The sequence below is a fragment of the Octopus bimaculoides genome, chromosome Z, assembly GCF_046866305.1.
Source record: "Octopus bimaculoides isolate indiv1 chromosome Z, ASM4686630v1, whole genome shotgun sequence".
NCBI lineage: Eukaryota > Metazoa > Mollusca > Cephalopoda > Octopoda > Octopodidae > Octopus > Octopus bimaculoides.
Window position 1 is genome coordinate 11,806,312 of NC_142944.1, and position 26,053 is coordinate 11,832,364.

Below are 26,053 nucleotides of genomic sequence, written 5' to 3' on the forward strand. Positions count from 1 at the left end.
CAGAATCTACTATAATATTACTGTTATAAGACTTAGAAGACAACACGTAGCACAGAGGGCATGTTTGCAAGGCATTCAAAGTTGGTGGTAGAGACGGACGGAGCAAGATCTAACGAGCATATTCAGACATTCTGAAGAAGAATTCGGAATTGCAAGCATTCGGGATAATATCTCGCTAAAGGCGACCAAAGGGACACTTATTTATATGATTCTTTGTATATTGTTATTATTGTCCTTTTAGTAAAAATTAAACAAGTAAATTGACACAATACAATGTCTGCAAGTTGATGAATACCACCTATTCCCCTTCATTTTCTTATTGCTATATATATATATATATATATATATATATATATATATATATATATATATATATCTGCTTACATATATGTACATGCATATATGCATACATATACTAGTATATACATATTCATACTGAAACACATTTGCATGTAAACTTTATACAAATACACAATTGCATGTACAGAAGTGTATACATATTGGTACACACTGGTATACACACATAAGTATATCTGTATAAATTTATATAGATATATAATTATGTATATATATATATGTATACATACATGCATATATATGTCTAAATATATTTAGGCATGTATATGCATTTATCTGTACATGTATATATGCATAAATGTATATATATATTTGTATACATATGTTCATATATATATATATATATATGTATCTATATATGTGTATTTATTCATACGTACTTGTATATATATATATATATATATATATATATATATATGTATGTATGAATATATTTATATATTATATACATACATATAAATATTAACAAACACTTGTATCTATTTGCATAACTATATATATCTGTCTGTGTATATACCAGTGTATATATATATATATATATATATATATATATATATATATACACACTCACATAGTCGCACATACAAATATACATATATATGCGCATATATGAACATACATGCACGTGTATGTATGTATGTATGCATATATATATATATATATATATATATATATATATATATACATACATACATTGATACACGTGTATAAATGCACAATTTTACTGAAGCTGAAAAAATATATATGCACACATACACACTGTGTGTGGGGTATATATATATATATATATATATACGCACACACACATACATATGTATGTATGTTGAATATAGTTAAAAGTTTCAAGCTATTAGAACAGCAAGGCTTGTTCTGTTTGTATAACGCACAAGAACTGTTATTCAAGCTTCGCTTTCCAGCTTGTTCAACTACTCCTGCTGAATAAGCGGATACATGAAACTTAAACACCAGTCAAGTTGCATTTACAATGAATACATGCAAATATGTAAATGCATATGAATATCAATACATTACATAGGCACACATGCAAATTTTACATCGACATATATGTGCATACGGTGGTTCAGATACCTATATGTACAGATATGAAATATGTGTACACGCACACACAGACGTTACCCAAGGGTTACGTTTTTGATATTCGATATTGTACAGTTGGTAATACATTTGTGTGCGTCTAATATATTTCACACACACACACACACACAAATATATATAGAAACAAGCATATACTTTGCATGCATATCCACGTGCATGCCTATATAGACATATTACGTATACATTAAATGCATACACACATATGTACAGATGCAGAAATATACCCGTACATAAACATATATTCAGTAACATTTATTCGTGTTGATAAATGATCTTTTATGCACCGATGAACACTTGATCTACTCTTCCTTTATCACCGAATTTGTGTGGCAGAAGATCAATTCTCATTGTTCTATATATTGTCTTTATATGCTTCGTGCAAACTAATCTTCTAGACAAATTACTCTACTTTCTGTTATTACATTGGCACCACTAGAATGGAAAGCGAGTAGGCAAAAGCAATAACCATGCAAATTTCTAATTCAAAATCCAGTACGTCTCTCTAGCGGAATCTGGATATATTCCTCTGCTCCTAGCCTTTGCATCTGTAGGTATTCAATGACAAATAAAACCATACATTTCATATCCCTTAATCCGAACGATTCTTTCAGAATGTCAATATCACATATATTTAATTGTATAAAACATGCCGCATGACTTTTTCATCAGCTGTCGACCGTAGATCATAGCATTTTCGGTAGCTTCGGACATTTTTGCTCCCTGCATTAGTTACAAGTAAGATTTATATCACAAAAGTCTGGGGTTTGTTTAACTCAGTGGTTCTATGGACCCCTTTGATGACTATTTTATTCTGGTGGGCCACAATAGGCATTTGATTTTTAAAAACTAGTTTTATAGATACTTAAAAAAATTTCTATTTTGTTTATCACACATCCATTTGTGTTGGTATGCAATAGTTATCTGTGAGAAAGCAGGTTTCAGCAGCTTAATATGTTTAACTAAGAAAAATGCTAAGAGAAAGAAGCCTACATTTTTCTTGCAATAAACCCAGCTAAAGCAAAATATATTCATAGGTCCTTAAACTACAACAGAGGATCTCCTGGACCCATATGAATCCCAGTTGAGAACCAATACTTTAACCCTAACGTCTCCCTCCTGTTAAACATCAAACTACATACACACTGATGCAGGGGTTCTCAACCATTTTTTTTATCACTGGACCCCTTTGATTACTATTTTATTCTGGTGGACCCCCATAGCCATTCGATGTTTAAAAACTAGCTTTATAGATACTTCTTTCAAAATTCCCATTTTGTTTTTCACACATTAGCTGGTGTAGATTGAATTTTGTAAAATATTAGAAAAAGAAACCTAGCTGGTTCTTGCAATTTATACAAATAAATAAATCTAAAGTAAAAAATTTCCAGATGCTTTTAAAACACTATTCTGGATCCCCAGTTTATTATTTTGTTGCATGGGCCCCCCCCCCCCCAAATCATAAGGACCCTCAGGGGCGATATGAACCCCGGTTGAGAACCCCTTCACTGACACTGGCATATACATCCATCCACCCATCTACCCATATACGTGTACTCACTCGCACACATCTAGAACGTCTGTTTCACTGTAACACACTGTATATATATATATATATATATATATATATATATATATATCATTCAGAGTCTGTGTTAGATCATTGTGGTCTGTCAGTCATACAATTTCAGAAAATGCAACTCAAAGAATATCTAACAATACAAATAAGAAATTCTTACCTCAATGCTGAAGTTTAATCGACTCCCTGTGTTAGCACAGTTGTTACAACTAATGTTCAACGAAACCATACATACTGATTTTCATATAAATATAAGAATCTCTCTCTCTCACACACACAAAGGCAAAGAAAAGAAATAGCAATAACATATTGCATTAGCTTGCGATACAACTATTATATAACATCTATCCAAACCTTAAACTTTCATTTCATTTTATGGAAGCCTTTGAGAATTTGTTGTCTAATTAATATTTCAATGTAAGTATAAAACAGAAACCTTTATAGATATATTGATATCCCCTTTTATATATATATATATATATATATATATATATATATATACAATTTAATATACAAATATATATTTAATATATAAATTTATATGCAATTTAATATACAAATATCTATTTAATATATAAATTTATATGCAATTTAATATACAAATATATATTTAATATATAAATTTATATGCAATTTAATATACAAATATATATTTAATATATAAATTTATATGCAATTTAATATACAAATATATATTTAATATATAAATTTATATGCAATTTAATATACAAATATATATTTAATATATAAATTTATATGCAATTTATATATATATATATATTTATATGCAATTTATATATATATATATATTTAATATATAAATTTATATGCAATTTATATATATATATATATATGCAATTTATATATATATATATATATATGCAATTTATATATATATATATGTATATATATATATGCAATTTATATATATATATATATGCAATTTATATATATATATATATGCAATTTATATATATATATATATATGCAATTTATATATATATATATATATATATATATGCAATTTAATATATAAATGTATATATATATGCAATTTAAATATAAAATTTAAATAGCAGAAAACGAATTGAAATCAATGTTATGAACGTTTTCGTCAGCAAACACTGTTTATTCCATACCAAATATCAAGTTCTTCTATAAATAGAATATGCAATAATATTATTGTTGTTCATTCACATTATCAAACATCCTGATTTGAAAAACAATTGACTTGTGTACCTAAATGTTTGTGTGTATACACGCTCGTGGAAATATTGATAAGGCGGCGAGCTGGCAGAAACGTTAGCACGCCGGGCGAAATGCCTAGCGGCAGTTCGTCTGCCGTTACGTTCTGAGTTCAAATTTCGCCGAGGTCGACTTTGCCTTTCATCCTTTCGGGGTCGATTAAATAAGAAGTACCAGTTAATTACTGGGGTTGATATAATCGACTTAATCCCTTTGTCTGTCCCCTCTATGCTTAGCCCCCTGTGGGTAATAAAGAAATAAATATTGATATGCATGTGTATATGGAGTATATAAATATGTACGTTTATGTGTGTGTGTGTATACACACACACACATTATATATATATATATATATATATATATATATATATATATATATATATATATATATATATATATATATATATATATGCACGCTGTTGTTGGTACAGGAGCGAATGCCGGCAAGTATGCGTATACGCATGGAAGTGAGTTTGAGGACGCGTGTTTGTGCACAGCTGTATAAATGTGTATATTTCTGTATATACGTATATAGACTGAGAGGGCAATTGGCAGAGGATTAACGGGTGAGTTTAATGTATTGATAACTAATATAGTATAAATCTTTTTATTATTATTTGTTATTACTTCATGTTTTGTACATGATTTCTGAGCTGCTTGATGTGAATTCGTGTATTGAAACAAATTTTGTATTTTGAGATAGTCATTATACAAATAATAACACACGCATTGGTTCAATATCACTTCTTTATTGTTAGTCAATAGGTTAATTACCTAATTATCTAATCGCTTCCTTGCTTAATGTCTTCTTCAAACAATAAATTGCGTGCTTTTTTTTTTATCAAAGTTCTTTTATCGCTAATCACGACCACAGCAATGATTTGTCCTCGCACTTCCAGGACAGTTTTGACTCTGCCTGTGAGTTATTCCTACACCTGTGTATATGTAGATGTATGGTCGCTTACAAGACAAAGGAAGGATGAGATTAGATGAAGAGTATGTGTGCGTGTGCGAGCATGTACAGTTGTAAGTGTACACTCGTTTGCCAAACTTATGTATGTCTGTGACTGTGTAGGCATTGGTCATCCGTGGTCCGGCCTTATTATTCAAGGTCAGTTTCAGCTAAAACCTGCTTGTCATCCCATAAAGGTCTATGAGTGTAGTTTCTTATATCGGGGAAAGGGAGAGAGAGAGTAAAAGGAGATAACAGAATTGAGCGCGCGCTGCGTGCGCGTATGGCCAACGTAGCCAGTTTTATACGCGTGTGTGCATGTCTGTATGTGTGTGCGCGCGCGCGCATATGTTGGTTCTTGTACGAGGGTGTTTACGCGCGTGTGCCTGCACGTATATGTGCATGTGTATTAGAATTGTTCATAGTTACATGTATTTATCTGTACGGATTTCCTTGTATCTTGCTGTCACTCTAATCCTATACTACATGTACCAAACACACACACACCACCACCACCTCCATCACACACGCATATGTAGTTTACATGGGTAGTTACAGTAATGGCGTTGTAGCTCTATTAATTGCTAAGCATATTTTCTAATGGCGATTTCTTACGTGTGAGAACAGATCCAAGTACCTCTCGGGTGTTTAGACAAGATTTCGATACTTAGATGATTATGTGATCCAGCAAGCTGCCATGTTGATCATCAGCATGCTGCTAAATGAATGATTCTCAACCGGGGGTCCACATGGCCCTGGTTGGGGCGGGGGGAGTGCGATAAAAGATTTACTTTTTAAAAAGTTTGTACAATAAATTGGTCATGCTTCTACAATTCACAAAATATTTTAAATATTTTGTAGTTCCTAATAATATTTAATTATAAAAATATAGTAAGAGTCTTTTCTTTAACATCAAATGGTTATGGCGGTCAATCCAAGTAAAATAGGAATTAGATAAAAATGGTTGAGAATCACTGATCCTAAGTATCAACAACTGTTTCTGGTCATTATACTCCCACCAGTGTTCATTCATGGATCTACCAGTCTGTTTACCAACTAACCGCGCAAAATGTCAAAGGGAGTAATAAAAATGATTTAGCTTTCAATGGTACGGATACCTTGAAAAATGAATTGGTATGTCCCTTGTGAAAATAATTAATAAACAGCCTATTTTGCATTCTCCAAAACTGAGGTTTTCACCTTCCCTGGCCATTTTAAGAGCATGTGAAGAGGGGTTTTTCCACTGCACAGATTGACTCTTTGTCTCTGGCTCAAATTGATGGATTAGGCAAAGTTCAAGTAAATCAGCTAGATTTGCCTTAAACAAAGTCAGATTTCCCTGTGATGTGATCAGCCCGGTGCGCTTTTGATCAGGTATCAGATGATGTGGCAGCCACCGAGCACAGGCCTTCGTCATGCCGAATTCATGGTCCATAATATTTTCGACTCTCAAGGGATATGCTAATAGCATTGCCGAGCTGATTTATAGTTAATCGGCTGTCATCCATGAACATATAAAGAAGATCAATGCTTCCTCGGTGGCGGCAGTTACTGGGCGTCCAGACCATGGTTCATATTCAAAACTCTCTCTACCCCCTTAAAATTCAGCCGCCTACTTTTGCACTCATGATAAAGCTGGTGCATCATCCCCTAATGTAGCAACCATGTTAACTTGAATGTCCTTGGAGGGAGGGGGATGACCCCTTTTTCTACAGGTACTTGATAACACTACGGTGCTAAATTTTGTCGATTTGCAAGAGAAGTTGCTATTAATTACGTTAAAAGCGTTCTTTGAACAGTTAGATGTCGTTTACCATAAAAGAAACAATGTTTATTAAAAGGAAAGGTTAACATTAATGCACGCAAGATTTCACAGCTCTGTCATCATAGCCTACAAAATTTCCAGTTCATCCTCATAAGTTGATTGTGTTTCAACACAGGATATCTGGAGATGTAAATGAACAATAATAATTTTGCACATGTTGCATATATTGTACGTATTACATAACTTTGTATGCAGTTTGGAATAAACAGTTTTTATGGATCTTTTTTAAAACGGGGGTCACATTTTTCATTAACGAAACACTTTGAAACTTGGAACACTGGTAGAATGTGTCATATAAAACATCTTTTTCTCTTAGTCTTCTTAAAAAAAAAAGAAATCCATAAATTATTCCATGTTAAAGTTGTCGTATTTCTGTAATTTCAACCAATCACTGACGTCCATTCAGCCGATATACATTAAGTGCCGACTACATAAACAAACGATTCTGAAACAATTAACCCTAACCCTAACCCTAACTCTAACCCTAACCCTAGGGTTAGAGTTAGGGTTAGGGTTAGGCTTAGGCTTAGGGTTAGGGTTAAAGCAAATTTAAAATGAAAAAAAGCAAATAAAACGAAGAATCGTTTGTTTATGTAGTCGGCACTTAATGTATATCGGCTGAGTGGACGTCAGTGATTGGTTGAAATTATCGAAATAAGACAATTTTTTACATGAAATAAATTCGAATACAAAAACATTTTTCTGTTCTATAACACAAAATAGATAAGTATACGAAGTTTGAAAGTCTTTCGGTACCAAAAACACTACGTAAAACATTAATGAAAAATGTGGCCCCCGTTTTAAAAAAGATCCGTTTTTATTATAAAGAAAATCATAAAACCGATTAATTTCGCTTTTCCTTTTCCACCACTCGTTTCAGTCATTTGACTGCGGCCATGCTTGTAACGCTTGTATTTTCGAAGACTGCCCTTCGTAGTTAATTAAAATATAACCGTAAACGTTTATATTTTATCTTGCTAGCCGGGTCCGTTAGAGGAGCTTTTCGTAAAAGCCACATGATTATATCAATCCGTATATTACACTACAAATTTGTGCGTGTTTGCGTGCGTGCGTGTGTGCGTGTGCGTGTGCGTGCGTGTGCGTGTGCGTGTGTTTTTAAACTTGTGGCAAGCTTATTCCCATATCCCAGAGATATCAGGCTCTATTTTCTGAACAGAACAGATAGCCACCTCGTCGAATATGTCAACTCATTTATGGAGTCCACTCACGTTGAAAGCGCGTGGAATTTCTTTAAATGACCATAATTTTAATTTCGTCCTTTAATCATGGTTTTCATAATTAGCAGGAATTTTCAAACCTAGAAACTTTTCGAAATAACCCCGCCCCATCCTACTTTGTCTTGTTTCCTTCTGATATTTCTTGTTTATATAACTGCAGCTACAACTATAAGAGCAAATATATTTGCATATTTGATTCGGTTATCTTGTCATTTCACTGTCCGCTTAAAATTGCAATTACGACAATAACAATAGTAACAGAGGTGCACTTGGTGATGCCGTAGATATTTGTTTAAAATATGATATTTAAATGATGTGATAATAACCATTATACATGACACTCGACTTGAGAACAAAACCAAAAACTGGTATGATAAACAGTAAATTTTTTTTCTAGACGTCACGAATATTCGCATGTAAGTTTTTATCACTGTGTGTATGATGCAATATCGAAGAATACTTAAGTATATTCCTCGTTTTAAAATTCATTAATATTTTAAAGAAAACTGCAACAGTTTAATAGTATTTGAGGTATAAAAATAATTTAGTTGTGTTCGATTCTGTATACAAAAGGCACTCGAATGATCAAATCTTGTACGAGCTATAAACTTATGTACGCACATACTTTAAGAATATATTTTTTTAATGCATTTTGCAGCTTTCTCAAGAATCGCTAATCAAGTTGTTATGTTACTAATGACTCGCCTGTAACTCTTGTCTTTTGATTTGGAAAATTTCTTTTTAAATCTGTCGCTTATTGTAAATCCGCCATTATCTATTTCTCTATCACTTATCGATAATTTTTTTCCGGGCGAACTTTGATCTGATGTCTTCTGGGGCTTGCGCTCTTTGACAGTTTTCTCACTTATAACCGTTGAATCTACAGATTTGACTGGCATTCGGGATTTGTGAGAACCGTTTACGTTTGATGCCTTATCCATGGAAGTACTGCTGAGTCTCTTTTTGTTATTGGTAGTGATGTTACTATTATTATTTTTAACATCAGTGTGTTTATTTTCTTCGTATGCAGAGCTATTTTTCACTTTTTGATTGGTAGTCTTCTCGGATGGCGTCCGAGGCATCCCCATAGAACGCCGTATACTATTTGTTCTCGAGAAAGGAGACGGGGTATTTGTTTTTAACGAGGAATGAAGCAGCTTTGTATTACAACTTGAGCTACTTGAATCTGTTTTCCTTTTCGGCAAACTAGATGATTTAGCAAGCGAAGGTTTGACACTACCCGAGCTTGATTTTGTACTTGATGCAGGTGTACTAGATAAGCTACTGCTATTTATACTTTCTTGAGTATTCGCAGTAGATTGTTTGGGATCTTTTTTAGCTCTTGATGATGCGGTAGGTGACATGAAACTTGATGTATGACTTCTGTTAAAAGAAGTAGATCTTGTTATTTTTGATTCGGCCGAAGGGAGTTTGCTGTTGAGAGAGTTGGTTGCTCGAGGTGAAGAAATGGGTTGCAATTTTGTAACATTTGAGGAAAACCCGAGTTTCGATGACGTAAGAGATGCAGTTGATTTTGCAGTTGTTCCAGCAATTGACCGTCTAAGAAAAGTTTGGTTAATTCTTTCGTTTTGAGGCGACGATGACACACTTTCTGTTGAACCAGACTTGTTTAATTGTGAGCTGACTGGAACATGTTTCCCCGAACGATGTGAACTGCGAGAAAAACTAGAACGTTTGATTGTTGGTTGAAGCTCTAGAGATTCCTTTATTACTTTCTTTTTACTGCTAGATGTTTTCTTCATGTAACTTGGAATACTAGCGGTCTTTGGTGTTGTCTTAGGTGATACATTGCTACTATCAAGCATTTTAATAGAGTCCTTATCAGCTGTGTCAGAAACAGTTTTATCGGGTGTGTTTGTAGATACTGACAACTGCCTCACTAAAGGTGGTTTTGTTTTGTTCTCCATTGTATCATTCCAATGATTATCTTTCGAATAATCTCCACCTTTCTTCAATAAAGGTGTTGAAAAGTTAGCCTTTCTGTCTATGAATAGGTTTTCATTCAAAGTTGAAGCATTCACACGAACAGTTGATTCTGTCCAAGATTCTGTCCGTTGTTTGCGAACATCTGATTCGGAAACATCTGTTGCCACCCTATTAACAGTTATAATTCCAGATTTAAGGTTATGTCGAGTACTATCAAGTTCAGTCCCATGTTTAATGAAATCAGGTTCTGTTCGATGTTTATTACTTTCTGATTTCCTATAATTGATTGAAGTACCGTAGCTAGATTCCAAGTCCAAATTACTACTAACTGAAGTCCTCTGGCTTATGGTCTCGCTCATAGTTTCAAACCCTTCATCTTTGTCAGAAGCAGAGGCTACACTGTTTCTACAACTGGATTCGTTTTTAAATCCACACTCAGAATTTGACATCAAAACTCCATGCTCTAGTTTATTACTACTATCTGTATTCTTCAGTTTCTCTGTTTCACTTATGCAGCTACTCTGACTCCTACGTTTTTCCTGTCTCTTAAAACGCCATTTCGCCAAGATAAGGGTTGGGTTTACTTCGTCTTCACATGAGGTAATAGGAGAAGTGTTCTGGTCTATTAGATATGACGAATTTTCAATCAAACTATGAACGCGGTGAGGTCTTCTTTCCACTGTAGCAGTAGAGTTGTTCACCGAATAATTCAAACTCGGATTATCATTGATTTCTTCTGTTAATTTTTTTTCTTCTGTTCCTCTTCGTTTATCATTTGTTTCATCATTTTCCGCATTGGGTTTTATTTTGTGTTCAAATAAGTTATTTGACTCATTGTCACTATAATTCTCTGCCTGCAAAGTTTCGGTTGAAGTCGATTTCACCGATAAGCGACTAGAGTTCTTTGATGAATGCCGAACATTTTCGACAGGCGTTTCATTCTCGCTGTCATCATTTCCTTTATATGGGAAATGACCCATGCAATTGCCTCTTAAATTATTCTTCTCCTGAGATGTGTCTGGTGTACTTCCACTATTTGGCCCCTTTTTCATATTAGATTTATTGTTATTTTTTCGTGCTACAGATTCAAAGGATTTTGATCTATTCATTGATCCTTGAGGCATTAAATTTTGAAGAGCACGATCGACAGACTCCTTTTCTACGTTACTACGACAGCGCCCAGTCGAAGTATGTTCTTTGTCTCCGAATCGCTCTGCGAGAAACCTTCTTTTACCTGTTAGCTTTTGTGATCTTTCTTCTTTGCGAGTTTTAACTCTTTCGCTCTCTCCAGTGCTGTCACTTCCAGATCGAGACCGTGGTGTTTTTACTTCCGAATTATTTTCAAGATAGTTTTCTCCGGACACACTGTGTGCAGTTGATGTAACTGGTTGATTGTGAGTTTGCAAAGCATCTTCGATTTCATCTGTTGATAATTTCCGTCTTATCTTACGTCTATCACGACGTAACCTATTGTCTTTGTCATTAGGTGAGTCTGACGAAGTTAATTTTCTTTTCGCTTCGCTTTTTTCTTCCGGAGATAGATGTGTTTCAGTTTCATTTTTCTCACTGTTGATTCTGTCCATCTTCTTCAGCATAGAGTCCATGTTTTCAGGATCTAAGTTCGTTTGCCATTGCCGACTAAGTTGTGATCTAACAGATACAGAAACGCGATTTCTATCTGATGAATAATGTTCTGGAGTTACCATATTGGAGTCAACAGGTTTTTCCAATGAACTACCTGACTCCAAAAGTTCATCCCTTGTAAGTACATACGGAGATTTCGGTTTTACGCCACTGTTTGTTTTATCCAGGTTTATCACACTGTTGCCGACTTGTTTCGTGTTCATTTTACACGAATCCTCTCCATCTCCAGCCGATTTTAGTAAATTTGATCTTTCTACTCTCGTAGGGCTTCTGAGCCCTAATACCTGTGTTGGCGAGGAAGGTTGAGAATTTTCATCACCATGATAATAATCTTTACTGTAATGTTTATAGGAGGTAGATAAACTGGGTGTTCTTTTAAGACAATTTCTGTCATACCGTTGTTCTTTTGCCACAACAAGTGCTTCCCTTTTTTTCACTGCCCGATCTATATCTCTCTTTTCTAGAGCGCTCGCCGATTTTCGAAGTGACTCTTTTATTGGTTTGGCGGTGGTTAAAGTGTCTGATTTGGCTCTTCCGTCTACAAGAGGTACTTTATCTTTATTCAAGAGAAATCTCATGGAGTCGATAGAGTCGTCGAACATAGTTGGAGACGGCCCTCTTTCGCGTTCAAAAGTAATACTTGTGTTTCTCCTAACCAAACGCTTTTGATTTCTTGGATGACCATGATAACTTCTCCTGAATGCTATTTGATCTGATCCATTGCCCAAATACTCAAACAATTCGTCGTCATTTCCCTTTGAGTACCTCATTCGGCGAAAACTTGCTCTGTCATCTTGACTGCTGCCAAGACTTTCTGTATCAGTATTGTTCTCACTTGATGCTTGTCTGCTTCCTTGACTTGTACATAAGCTGTCAGAACTGTTAGAGCGAAAATTGTTTTTGTGCTTTGATTTGCGCATACTTTTTCTTCCGAACCCTAGACGGATAAAATCAGACGCAGGTTCATCTGTCAAGTTGCTATCTCCATTCATAAATTCCGATTGATTACTATCACTATTTTGGGTAGTTTCACTGTCGCTGGACATGTAAGAAGTTATTTCACTTATACTGTCAGATGTTCGAACAGACGAATTATCACTGATGAAATTGTGGCTACCAAAACCGCTGCGGACATCAGCAAGCAGCATATCAACAATAGAACCCTTTTCCTTTTGCAAGAGCATTTCTTCTGCGAAAAAGAATAAAAAAATAAATAAATAAAAATAGAAGGCCATGAAATAAAAATAAAAATTACATATATAATATAAATATCTGATAAATAAGACACGAAAGAGTACAAAATACAGTTGTAATGAAAATGAGAAAAACAATATTAAAAATATATTCCAAAGTATATTTGGGTGGTAACAGCTGATTTTTCCATTAAAACAAACACAAATTATATATATATAATATATATATATATATATATATATATATATATATATATATATATATATATATATATATATACACGCGTGTGTGTGTGTGTGGGTAATATATATATATATAATTTAGGCCACAGTCATTGGACTGAAACATGTAAAAGAATAAGTATATATAATTTAATATATATATAAATATGTATATGTAATATATATTATGTAGTGCTCAGGTTGACTTGCTACTAAAAATTTTATATAATATATGATATACATGACACTGACACACGCACACACACACACGATACCTTCTTTCATTTTCTGTCTACAGAATCCCCTTCCAACGCTACATCGGTCAACCCGGGGCTACAGTGGAAGCATGCAAAACACATACACACACACACACACATTTGAAACTTCACATTTTTGTAAGAACCCACTATCTGACCATATGAATAAATAAATACATATATATGTATGTACAATACGCACGTGCACACGTATATGTAATTCAAGCAACATTACGTCTGATGAAAAAACTGCTTAGCATCAGTGCTCAGATCGACTTGCTACCAAAAAATCTCAGTTTTAACCAGAACCAAAAACTGACGTTATAGCTGCCGAAATGGTGCTTGACTATAGGCATTGTTTCAATCAAGCAGGTACATGTATAATAAAGGCGCAAACAGGTACACAAATGGCCTCTGGTTACACAATGGTGGCATATATTTAAACATGATGTTTGAGTTGTTACAGAAGTATAGACCATAAGGTAGGTGTGAAGTTAGTTTCTTACACCTGTTTCTAGAAGTGATATGCAGATAGTACATTTCCATGCTAACGAACTATAACTATCCATGTAGTGATCAATTCCATCTTTGGAGTGAGGAAATTGAATAGATCGTTAGTATACGGATGGCTACCATTCGTTTGCAAAGAAATGTAACATCTGCGCATCTCTTCTAGAAACAGCTGTAGGAAACTTTCTTACTTCCTTATTGGTTACAACCTCTACTCTTGTAATAACTCAACTTTCACATTTAAATTTATGAATGTTATAATCTAACCTGACACCAGCTGTTTGTCTATTCGTACACACACACACACACACACACACACACACACACACACACACACACACACACACACACACATATATATATATATATATATATATATATATGATGGACTCTCCTAACGATGATCACGTATGAGCGTTCACCTTTTTGCCGATCCACTTGCACAAATTATTTGCTTATAGTGATCAAATGTTTGTGCCGCACATTAGCTCAATCCCTCCATCAAATCGACGTTGTCTGAACAGGTGTACACAGGTGTGCCACGCGTCAGGTGTCGATGTGATTCTAGAGCAATGCAAGATGAAGTGTTTTGCTCAAGAAGACGACACACTACCCAGTCTAGGAATTGAAATCACGATCTCGCGATCGTGTGTGCAACACCCTAACCATTAAGCCATGCGGCCTCTTTCTCTCTCTCTCTCTCTAGCACACATACACACACACGCATTTATATATGTGTGTGCGTATATGGGCAAGATTTCAGTATGTAAACCTCTCACAGCCAAAGGTAATTAATTTAAGAAAATGTAGAATCTTTAATAATTGCCTTACCATCTCTCTTCAGTTCATTTTGCTTTTTGCGCATCTCTGATTGTTCTGCGCTAAGGCTCCACTGTTTATTTTCCTTTTAAAGAAATATACCAAAATGTGTGGTTGATGATTTGAATCAAATAAGATTGGAATAAAAGTTAATAATACTTAACTTCAGTTACAACAAACTAGATTATACAAAATTGAAATAAAATAGCTTCATTTGTTTAGTCACCATGGAAGGTTTCACCTTCCAAAGAATCTAAGGAAATCAGTTTGTATCTGCAGACTATGATTCTAGTAGCTAAATCTAAATGTATATATGCGAGTGTGTGAAAGAAAGAAAATGTATGTGTATAAGAACACTGTAGAATGTTCCTATATACATTTTGTACAATTATTATTATTATTATTATTATTATTGTTATTATTATTATCATTGTTGTTGTTATTATTGTAATTATTATTATTAGTTTAGTACATTGTGTAGTGAAATTGGTAACCAACCTGTATTGCTTTCAGAAACTTCTCGCAGAACGTTCTCAGTGTATTGAAACACTCGTCTAACTTAAATGTTGCTACATCTTCACAGAAGAAATCTGCTAACTCTTTCTGCAGTTCATTGATAATATTAAGATCAACCTGAAGACTTTTCATTTCGCCATTTGCCCACTTGAAAAGAAAAATTGAATGAAGACAATAAAGAAGTAAATAGATATTGCAGTAGGAAATTCTACCTTTAAAAATCTTAGTGATTTAGCACCGTCCTAAAGGAAAACAAAACTGGAAAAACAAACAATCATATTCATAATATTCGGCAATTAAAGATCGATTCAAGCAAAATTGAAAACGCTTAAAATCAGAATTTAACTACGTTTCCATAACATGTTCCGGTAATGTCCAATGCTTAATCACAGCAAACTGTGTTTTGAAGTTCTGATGGCTTCGCCGTTGGTCCGGACGATGAGTTTAATTATTCAGTTAATTGAATATTTACATGGTAAATTAAAACGAAAGCGGTGTCCATAATGCAATCCTCAAACACAATCTGCTTAATCCTTTAAATTGAATATACACTCCAAAAAGAAAGGAGAAAAAAATTGATCCGAATTTTGTTAAATTTCTTTCAACCATTTGAATTATTTCAAATTGCCAACATAAACTTTTCAAAGTTTCTACACTGATGAAACTTCTTTATCATTAATTTCTAGAAAAAAAAAAAAAAAAAAGAACGAACTAGATTTTCTTTTATTAGTATGCAAAACCACATTTCCCTTTTTTTTTATTTTTTGAAAATAATCTGGTGAAGATATGAAGTACTAAAAGTGCTTGAGAGAAATTTAATAAGATCTAACAATACCACGCACTGAAGCGATGAAATGCCAGGTTGAACACATGATTTCTATCCAAAGCTCTGATTCACTTAAATGACACCCTTGATAAGTTGTGCTCCGTCGGTTACGACGATGACGAGGGTTCCAGTTGATATAATCAACGGAACAGTCTGCTCATGAAATTAACAAGCGGGTGGCTGAGCACTCCACAGACATGTGTACCCTTAACGTAGTTCTCTGGGAGATTCAGCATGATACAGAATGTGACAAGGCTGGGCCCTTTGAATTACAAGTACAACTCATTTTTGCTAGCTGATTGGACCGGAGCGACGAGAAATAAAGTGTCTTCAAGGACACGACGCGTCACCGGGAATCGACTCTCGATCGTGAGTCGAATACCCTAACCACTAAGTCACGTGCCTTCACACCCTTGATAATAAACCTTAAAATATACATGATAAAAAAAAAAGAAATCCTACGTTGTTTACCTGTAAAAAATCTGCCATTTGAAATTTGAAATCTTCATCCATAGTTTCTGCTTGTGTAGTAATATTTTGAATTTTCTTTCCTAGATTTGAAATGTCAGCCGTTAAGGACTGTATTGACGATCTAAAAAATGTAAAAAATATGGAAATGAAGACGAGATGTCATCTCACGCACGCATTGACAAAAGATATAGAATAATAACATTGTTCTCTTCAGGTTGGATTTGCACGCATGCATGCAACTGTTAATGGATATTCCACGCGTTTTAGCAATGAGTTTTGCAGTTGTATCGACCGAACTTAGACATTCAAAGTATTATAAAATAGATGTGAATGAACCTAGACAGTAGAGTAATCTAAGTTCATTTATGAGAGATATATGTAATCACTTTGAATGTACGACTTAACAGCAAGTTGATACTATGACCTCTGTCTGAAGTAAACATAGAGTTCAAATATACCACTGAAATAAAATACAGTATATTTACTACTAGTAGTTGCAGTCTTAGCTGCACACACACATATATATATAAGCAAAATAACTAGTTATAAAATCTCAAGATACGATAGAGTAGTAACGTACACTAAAAAGTACAGTTAGTAGCCACATCAAAGCGGCAGGTGAATGTTACTATTAGTTTAACCCCAGGCGGATTCTCTGCCTGCTGGTTTTCGCTGCAACGTTCTGCACTCTTTGCATATAATATATCGCTAGTAGGGGTTCTGTGGAACTGAACCTGGAACCATGTGGTTGGAAAGCAAGCTTCTTACCGCACAGCCACTCCATGGGAATAAACTATTTCTTGAATTATAATGTAATGAATTGTTGGCTGTTCAACTGACGCATGCGCACTTAATGTTATCGTTATCCAAAATTAGCATAATACAGAATATGTGAAAGATCATCTTTTGAACTACAAATACAATTCATACGAGAGGATTCTAAGTTTCTGTCTGTCCAGTTTCAACTATCAAGTTTTTTAGATCAACACTCCCTTTCCCCCTCTGTCTCTGTCAGCAGATGAGAGGGAGAGAGAAAGAGAGACAGACTAATAGAAGCTTCAACATACGGAAGGTGTATGAAAGGCGCAAGATTGTCTGAATCTTCGTACATTTACGCGGTTGCATTTTCTATTGCTGATATTCTTTAAGGCATGCTGTCTGAGATCGATACTGTGTAGAGACAGTTATATGAAGCGTGAAGTGATAGGTTGCGATATGCCATACTCTTTTACTCTTACTTGTTTCAGTCATTTAACTGCGGCCATGCTGGAGCACCGCCTTTAGTCGAGAAAATCGATCCTAGGACTTATTCTTTGTAAGCCTAGTACTTATTCTATCGGTCTCTTTTTTACCGAACAGCTAAGTTACGGGGACGTAAACACACCAGAATCGGTTGTCAAGCGATGTTGGGGGGACAAACACAGACACACAAACACACACATATATATATATATATATAGAGAGAGAGAGAGAGATATGCAGGGCAGGGAATCGTCAATTAGTAATAAAATTAATAATTAACAATTTTGCCGGGTAGCTCAGTATGAAAAAACCTTTTCGGTAAAACCATTTATAATCATAAATATATAGGGATTGACAGTAACCTGCTTCTCCAACATACTGAGAATTCAGAAATAGCAACCAAAGAACTACTGATTCCAAAACTACAAATTATTACTCTAAATTGATAGCGATATTTTTGATACACACAGAACAAAAAACAGTAGAGAAGAGTAAAAAACCACCTGCCTTTAGTTAATTTAGTACGATCGTTTCACAGTTAAGAGTAAAGAATACTCTATTCTGATCTTCAGCTAAATATTCTAATAAATTTGTTAATGTCTAAATAACTCACGTTAATTTTGACCATGCGACATTGGAATCAGTAGTTCTTTGGCTGCTATTTCTGAATTCTCAGTATGTTGGAGAAGCAGGTTACTGTCAATCCCTATATATTTATGATTATATATATATATATATATATACATATATACGACGGGCTTCTTTCAGTTTCCGTCTACCAAATCCATTCACAAGGCTTTGGTGGGCTCGGGGCTATAGTAGAAGACACTTGCCTATGGTGCCACGCAGTGGGACTGAACCCGGAACCATGTGGTTTGGTGAGCAAGCTACTTACCACACAGCCACCACTCCTGCGCCATATAAATATTTATCCATGATTTATAGCATCCTTCCAACTACAACCACCATCACCATCATGAACATTATTAACCATGGTAATTTTGTCATATTTACAATAGTGCATGAACCAAGTGAAAAATGGACATCACCTTCTAAATACTTAGGTTTATTGGACGGGTGTTCAAAAATTAATTGGTGAAAACTTGAGGACATTTTCCAAGATTAGTATTTTAAGTCGACTTACTTTGCTGCTTCGTTTAAGGATTTCATTTGATGCGGGAACAAGAGTAATCGTGGATTTCGTTTTTCAGCTTGCTGTAAAAGGAGAACATTAAGTTTAAAATAACTAATCCAACTTAATTATTATCACCATCGTCGCCGTCATCAGCGTTATAGTTATATCGATCTTCGTACACAAAGACTTACAGAAGCAGAAGGGTTAGTTTCAATCAAGTAATACCTTAGTTCAAATGTATGACTTTGTTCCTGTGTTAGAAACATTATTATTACTATTATCTTTATTAAGGCAGTAAACTAGCAGAATCGTTAGCACGCCGGGATGAATGCTTAGCGGTATTTTGTCCATCTTTCCTCATATTTCAGGCCTTCTGCTTTTAGTAGAAAGGATTATTATCATTATTAAAGCGGCGAACCGGCAGAATCGTTGGTACGCCTGGCAAAATGATTAGCAGTATTTCGTCCATCTTTACATTGTGGGTTGAAATACCACGAGGTCGAATTCGCCCTTCATCCTTCGGTGATGATAAATTAAGTACCAGTTGAGTTCTGGGGTTAATGTAATTGACTAGTTCCCTCTCCCAAAATTTCAGGCCTTGTACCCATAGTGAAAAGGATTATTATTATTGTTGTTATTATCTGAACATTGCATTTACAGAATCATTAGAGCGTTCCGAGTTCAAATGCTGCCGTTGGATAAACCCAGCATTATAGAAAGACAAAGGCCTTCCAGCCTTCTGGGTTTGATTAGAATAAAGAACCCGCTTAGTACTGAGGTTAAAGTTATCGACTAACTCCGTCATCTAATTTAGTCTTGTGGCTAACTTAAAAGCTGTTATTCCGTTAAAGGGAATAAGGGTTAGGGTTAAAGGTGGCCTGGTAAGATTAGTAATTTTAGTTAAGATGTCAACAGAAAGAGGTTTTCTTTTTTTTTTTTTTTACTTCCAATTATTCTATTCCTACTGGTAAAACTTACTATTTGGTAGACAGACATTCCACCCAAGGGCTAACCGACTACTGTTCGTCGTGTGTGGCATTGTTATCTAGAAAGTTCACGTCTATCACTAGCAGTTGTGAATCAGATGGAATTGATACCGTTAAGTAGTGTCATTGATATCATCCCATATTTGTATGATGCTTAGAAGAGAGTTAATGTGTGTGTGCGCGCGAGCGTGCGTACGTAAACAAGGGTGTACGTTTTCCTGTTGAAACATGCTTTGTGATGTGTATTCAGATTTAACTCTTATACATTGAGTGAGAGTAACTTATATTATAAATGCATATACACACGCTACTTTAGTCACTCACTAACACACACATATACACACAGCTGAAGAGTAAAGACTGATGTTAGGATAATAACTTTTCTTGTGACTATTTTTCCTGCCCTGCAAAGAAGATATTATCTCTCGACGACTTTTATGGACTTCTTTTGACATCAATGATGAACGGAAGTTTCCAATTTAGTTTTAGAAACATCTCTTTCCTCAGCCACAACTTTTTCTTTAAAACATATTTTATATCTTTTATCTTTTACTTGTTTCAGTCATTGCACTGTGGCCATGCTGGGGCAGCACCTTGAAGGGTTTTAGTTGAACAAATCAATCCCAGTATATCTTTTATCTTCGAATCACACAGACATTCCTGTGCCTATATATTTTATTTTCTACTTGTTTAAGTCATTAGACTGCGGCCATGCTGGGGCACCGCCTTGAAGGATTTAGTCAAACAAATCAGCTCTTTTTTCCCCTAAACCTTGAACTAATTCTATAAGCCTCTTTTTGAGGACGTAAATAGACCAACACCAGTTGTCAAATTGTGTGGGCGGGACAAATACAAACAATGGCGCGCGCAAACACACAATTCTTTTTTTTTTTATTATCAAAATTCTTTCGAGAAGGGAAATAAAGATTTTTTGATAGGATATTGAACTGACGCTTTGTGAGTTCAAATCCGTTGGTGTAATTTTCTTACGGCCTGTAGTTTATATAAAATTATCTTACTCTCTAAACTATTGATACAAGTATAATTACCCACAATAAAACAGTATTCTGTCCAGGGACACATGTTCAGCGCGTCATTTGCTTCATTCAATATAAGTCCAAACTATTCACTATGTCTATTGTTAAGGTTAAATTTCCCAAACTTTCCATGTCGTCAAGTAAAATCTCTCAACTAGTGAGTCATGGATGCCAGGCCGAGACTGATATACTGTTATCACAGTCAGACCATCAGAAAATTGGGCAACATATAAACAGGGAATCAGCAATTAGGCTCCCTGGCTACAAAAGACTGTTTTCCTAAGCTCTCTTCCTCTTAGACTCATATTGCCATTCTCAGTCATCTCTATCTTAATCGTTCTCAGATCTTTAGCCATTTCCCCTTCTACCATTCTCGTCTCTTTTTCTGTCTGTCTGTCTCCATCTGTCTCCCTCTGTTCCTTTTTAAATACACTTTGTTTTATCCAAAACATTACTCTCATTGTATGAACCCATGTTAATTATCTCTCTTCTCTACTCCACCGCCATCACCACCAGCGACCCGCAAAAAATTTATCATGTTCTAAACTTATTTTGGGGTGTATGAAGACGCGTAGTAGCTTGGTGGCTAGCGTATTCGGCTCGCGATCGTTTGGGCGTAAGTTCGATTCTCGCTAGCTCGTTGAGTTATTGAGCAAGATACTTCATTTCATGTGGCTCAGGTTCACTCAGCTGACAAAACTGATTTAGTGCCTGTATTTCAAAGAGCCAACCTTGTCACATTCTGTGTCACGCTGAAAATCCATCCCTGCTGTTAGTTTGTTTGGCCCTCAATTTCGAGTATTTACAGCATAAGTAGTAACAGTTTACTCTTTTGCTCCTTTATTTGTTTCAGTCGTTGGCCTGCAGCTAAGCTAGGGTACAGCCTGAAAGGATTTAGATAATAAAGTCGACCCCAGTGCTTATTTTTCAGTCTTGTACTTAATGTTTCTTTGACCAAACCGCTCGTTAGAGTAACGTAAATGAGCCAACAACAGTTGTCAAACAATGACACATGAGAACCAACAACACACACACACACACACACACACACACACACACACACACACACACACACACACACACACACACACACACACACACACGCACGCGATGGACTTCCACGCAGTTTCTGTCAACCAGATCCACCCACGCAACATTGCTCGGCAGGGGATATGTTAAAAAACATTTGCCCAAATCGCAGTAGAGAGGGATGTATCTCGAAACTCATTTCTGCACCTATGCGCAAAAAGCTTAAGGTAAAGTCTTTGAAAAATAAAATAAAAAATAATCAATAAACGAAAATAATTTAGATAATGTAATAATTATTCAGAGCATTTAATATATTAATAGCAATAATGTTTTTGTCTCCGAATAACATAAATAAAAGCTCAAAAGGAAACTAATGTCATTTCTAAAACTAGCGATCCAAATATTGCTAAAATATGTTTAACACTTAAGGAACCAAAATCTAAAAAGTAATTGAAGTTCCTGAAACATCAGTGTATAAAAATATATAATGAATATCCAAAAATAGGGCTAATATAGCATACTTGACGTGAGCTGGTATATTTTGAATTAGTGTCCCAGATATTTTTAAGAAAGTGGTCAAACTTCGAAGGTACCAAAATCTGTGATATCCAGCGTAATTTCAGGAAGTAATATTGTCTATCGAGTTCGTCCTAGTTCTTTTAATCGCAATTATTTTACACCCACCAACCTAAACAAACAAACAAAGTAACCAGCTGAGTAACTAAGTAACCAAATAACAGAATAAGTGGCCAGCTAACTAAGTAACTAACCAACCAACCAACCAACCAGACAGCCAGCCAGCCAGCCAGCCAACTTACTAAGTAACCAACCAACAGAATATCCGCCCACATGCCCGCCAGCTCGCCGCCTTAATAATAATAATAATAATGCTTTCTACTAAAGGCACAAAGCCTGTAATTTGGAGGGAAGGGATGAGTCGATTACATCGACCCCAGTATACAACTGGTACTTAATTTATCGACCCCGAAAGGATGAAAGGTAAAGTCGACCTTGGTGGAATTTGAACTCAAAACATAAAGAAAGACGAAATACCACTAAACCTGTCACCCAGTGTGCTAATGATTTCTGCCAGCTAGCTGCCTTTATAATAATAATAATAATAATAATAATAATAATAATAAATCCTTTTTTCAGGTACAAAACCTGAAATTTTGAGGGATTGGTTAGTCAATTACATCGTTCCCATTACTTGATTCTTACTTATTTTAAAGACCGTGAAAAGATGAAAAGCAAAGTCGACGTCCGCAAAATTTAAGCTGATAACAAAGACGGACGAAGTGCTGCTAAGCATTCTTTGTCCAGTATGTTAACGCAATAACACCAACCCATAATCACTGCATCAAGCAAGCAAGCAAAAGAAGAAAAAGAAGAATATTAAAAACGAAACAAAACAAAAAGGTTACAAGAACAGACATTCTAAAGAAAGTGGAAAAAAAAAAAGAAAAACAACTAAAAGGAAAAACAGCATAATGATAAAAGCTACAAAACAAAGTAAATATGACCGACCAGCCTGGTGGACTTCACAAACCGGTATGGCATTTGATTAGTACCACGTTTTGTCAACAGGGGGTGCGCTGGCACAATGGCATCAGGGTTAGGGTTCCAGTAAGAGAAGGGATATGTATGTAAGGTGGTGGGCGGATTTGTATGTGCAGTGAATTGCTGGGAGAGGGTTAGGGTTTTAGAGTCGGCACCGTGGAAGATTTGGGAGGCAATAACATAGTTTCGTCCTTCGCACTCTTCTCCTTCTTCTTCCTCCATTTTAAGACTATGCTAACACTAACACTGTAATATAACATTTATTCTTACTGCAATTGCATCTCTTCCTCTTTCTCACTTTTCTTTTATTAGACAGAGAGAAACAGATGATAGACCGATCTAGATAGAAATGGTGAACGGAGAGGGAAAGGGGGGGAGATAGAAAAGGAGCGAGTCAGTATATAAAGATGGATGATATATTTTGTCATTTCAATAGGAAATGGGAATAAAAAAATTCAACGATGTGGAAAGAAGTTCGCTTCTCAACAACATGGTTCCGCCTCACTGTTTGACACGTTGGGCAAATGCCTTCAACTATGGCCACAGGCTGACCAAAGTCTTGTGAGTGGATTTCCTGACTGAAACCGAAAAAAACCTATCGTATACAACTTGTTACCACACGACCACGCCTGGTCAATGCCTGTATAAAATATCTATGTGTGCGTGTATACACACATACATATCTCTTTCATTGACTTCTCGGGAATTAGCTAATAGTAAACTGCGTGTATATATTTTCAGAACATGCTTTGGTGTATTCTCTTTGCGTACATACACTCGCATTTAAAAAAAAAAAACTGTATTATTGATCATATTTTTAAAGTTATTAAAGCTTTGTCGATACTAAGGTAACGTACAAGGCGGCGAGCTGGCTGAGTCGTTAGCACGCTGGACGAAATGCTTAGTGGTGTTTCGCCTGTCGCTACGCCCTGAGTTCAAATTCCGTTGAGGTCGACTTTGCCTTTCATCCTTTTGGAGTCGATAAATTAAGTGCCAGTTGAGTACTGGAGTCGATGTGATCGACTGTCCCCACCTCCCCAACAAAATCCAGGCCTTGTGCCGATAGTAGAAAGGATACTAAGGCAACGAATGGCGGTGAGATTAACAGAAACGTTAGCATTCCGGGCAAAATGCTTAGCAGCATTTCGTCGGTCTTTACGTTCAGAGTTCAAATTCTGTCGAGGTCGAATTTGTTTTTCACACTTCCGGAGTCGATAAAATAAGTGCCTGTCATGTAACCGACCAGCTCCCACTTCCAAAGTTTCAGACCTTGTGCCTTTAGTAGAAAAACTATTAAGGCAACGTAGATATTACTTTGTCGTAATCAAAGCGTTATCAAACTAGTTATCAAAGCGAGGTTACTATTTTAACAATATTTCGGTACAATATTTTTAAGCACACTGTTCTAAGCATTGCACGTATTCATTCAAAGGGTAATACAATTTTAGATACACGATACGTATGAAAAATATTAGAATGGCTATGGGTGGCTGGCTGGCTGGAACGTCTTTTGTTATAGGCTTATTCTATCAGTGCTGATAAATTTGGACGATCTTCAGAGTAAAAAAAAAAAAATAATAATATTGATCTTCCAGGCGTAATTTGTTTGAGACAGTGAAAGAGAAAATAGAGTAATAGGGTTAATGAATTGAATGTAAGAGAAAAGATTAACGGAAAAACAGAAGGGATACATAGAGATTAATGGTGGAGAGAGAGAGAGAGAGAGAGAGAGATAAAAAGATTAAAGGAAAATTTATTTACCATTACAACATAATGCATTAAAGTCATTCTTGGTTTGTTGGCCCTAATTTCTGTAACTTTTAAGAGGGAGTTCATTTTGAAACCTGCTGCATTTCCTGCATAATTACCCTGAAATATATAAACGATGTTACTAAATACTACTGGCATACAAGTGAAATGGACAATCTGGAAAACCACTCGGTAGCCTCCGTTCGTTCGTTCGTTCATTCACACACATACATAAAAGTATTTATGCAATAAATTGGTTTAAAATTGCTTAGATTATTCGAAACCGCTGTGATGCAAATGGTTACAATGATATAAATCGTATCTTATTTTGTTTTAAATATTCTGTATTTTTACCATGCCATACAAATTTTTTTTTTGTCGAATCTTTCCGGTAGCTGTTACAGATTTGGAAAATTTAGAATTAAGTGAAAATTTTCAAATTTGGCATATTGATGTTATCTTTTACTCTGAATCCGAATTTTGGAATCATTTTTTCCAGAAGAAATTTAGAAAAATGCTGAAGAGGTTCAAAGTTACATAATTCCTACCCAATCATAAAACAAGAATAGAAAGCCGGCATTTTCTGCGTGATAGCTGTCTG

General features: G+C 35.2%; 1 protein-coding gene across 1 annotated transcript in view; it reads right to left on the bottom strand.

Annotated features, from left to right (window-relative positions):
• Nucleotides 1-7,826: 7,826 nt before the first annotated feature.
• Nucleotides 7,827-26,053, bottom strand: part of LOC106875212 (uncharacterized) — a 188,616-nt gene continuing 170,389 nt past the window's right edge. Inside the window, exons 11-16 of the mRNA XM_089365498.1 lie at nucleotides 25,465-25,572; nucleotides 19,101-19,171; nucleotides 16,715-16,835; nucleotides 15,400-15,564; nucleotides 14,914-14,986; nucleotides 7,827-13,089 (exon numbers count right to left, since the gene is read on the bottom strand). Of these exons, the coding sequence (XP_089221624.1) occupies nucleotides 8,987-13,089; nucleotides 14,914-14,986; nucleotides 15,400-15,564; nucleotides 16,715-16,835; nucleotides 19,101-19,171; nucleotides 25,465-25,572 (4,641 nt within the window). The 3' untranslated portion in view covers nucleotides 7,827-8,986. The remainder of the gene's footprint in view (nucleotides 13,090-14,913; nucleotides 14,987-15,399; nucleotides 15,565-16,714; nucleotides 16,836-19,100; nucleotides 19,172-25,464; nucleotides 25,573-26,053) is intronic.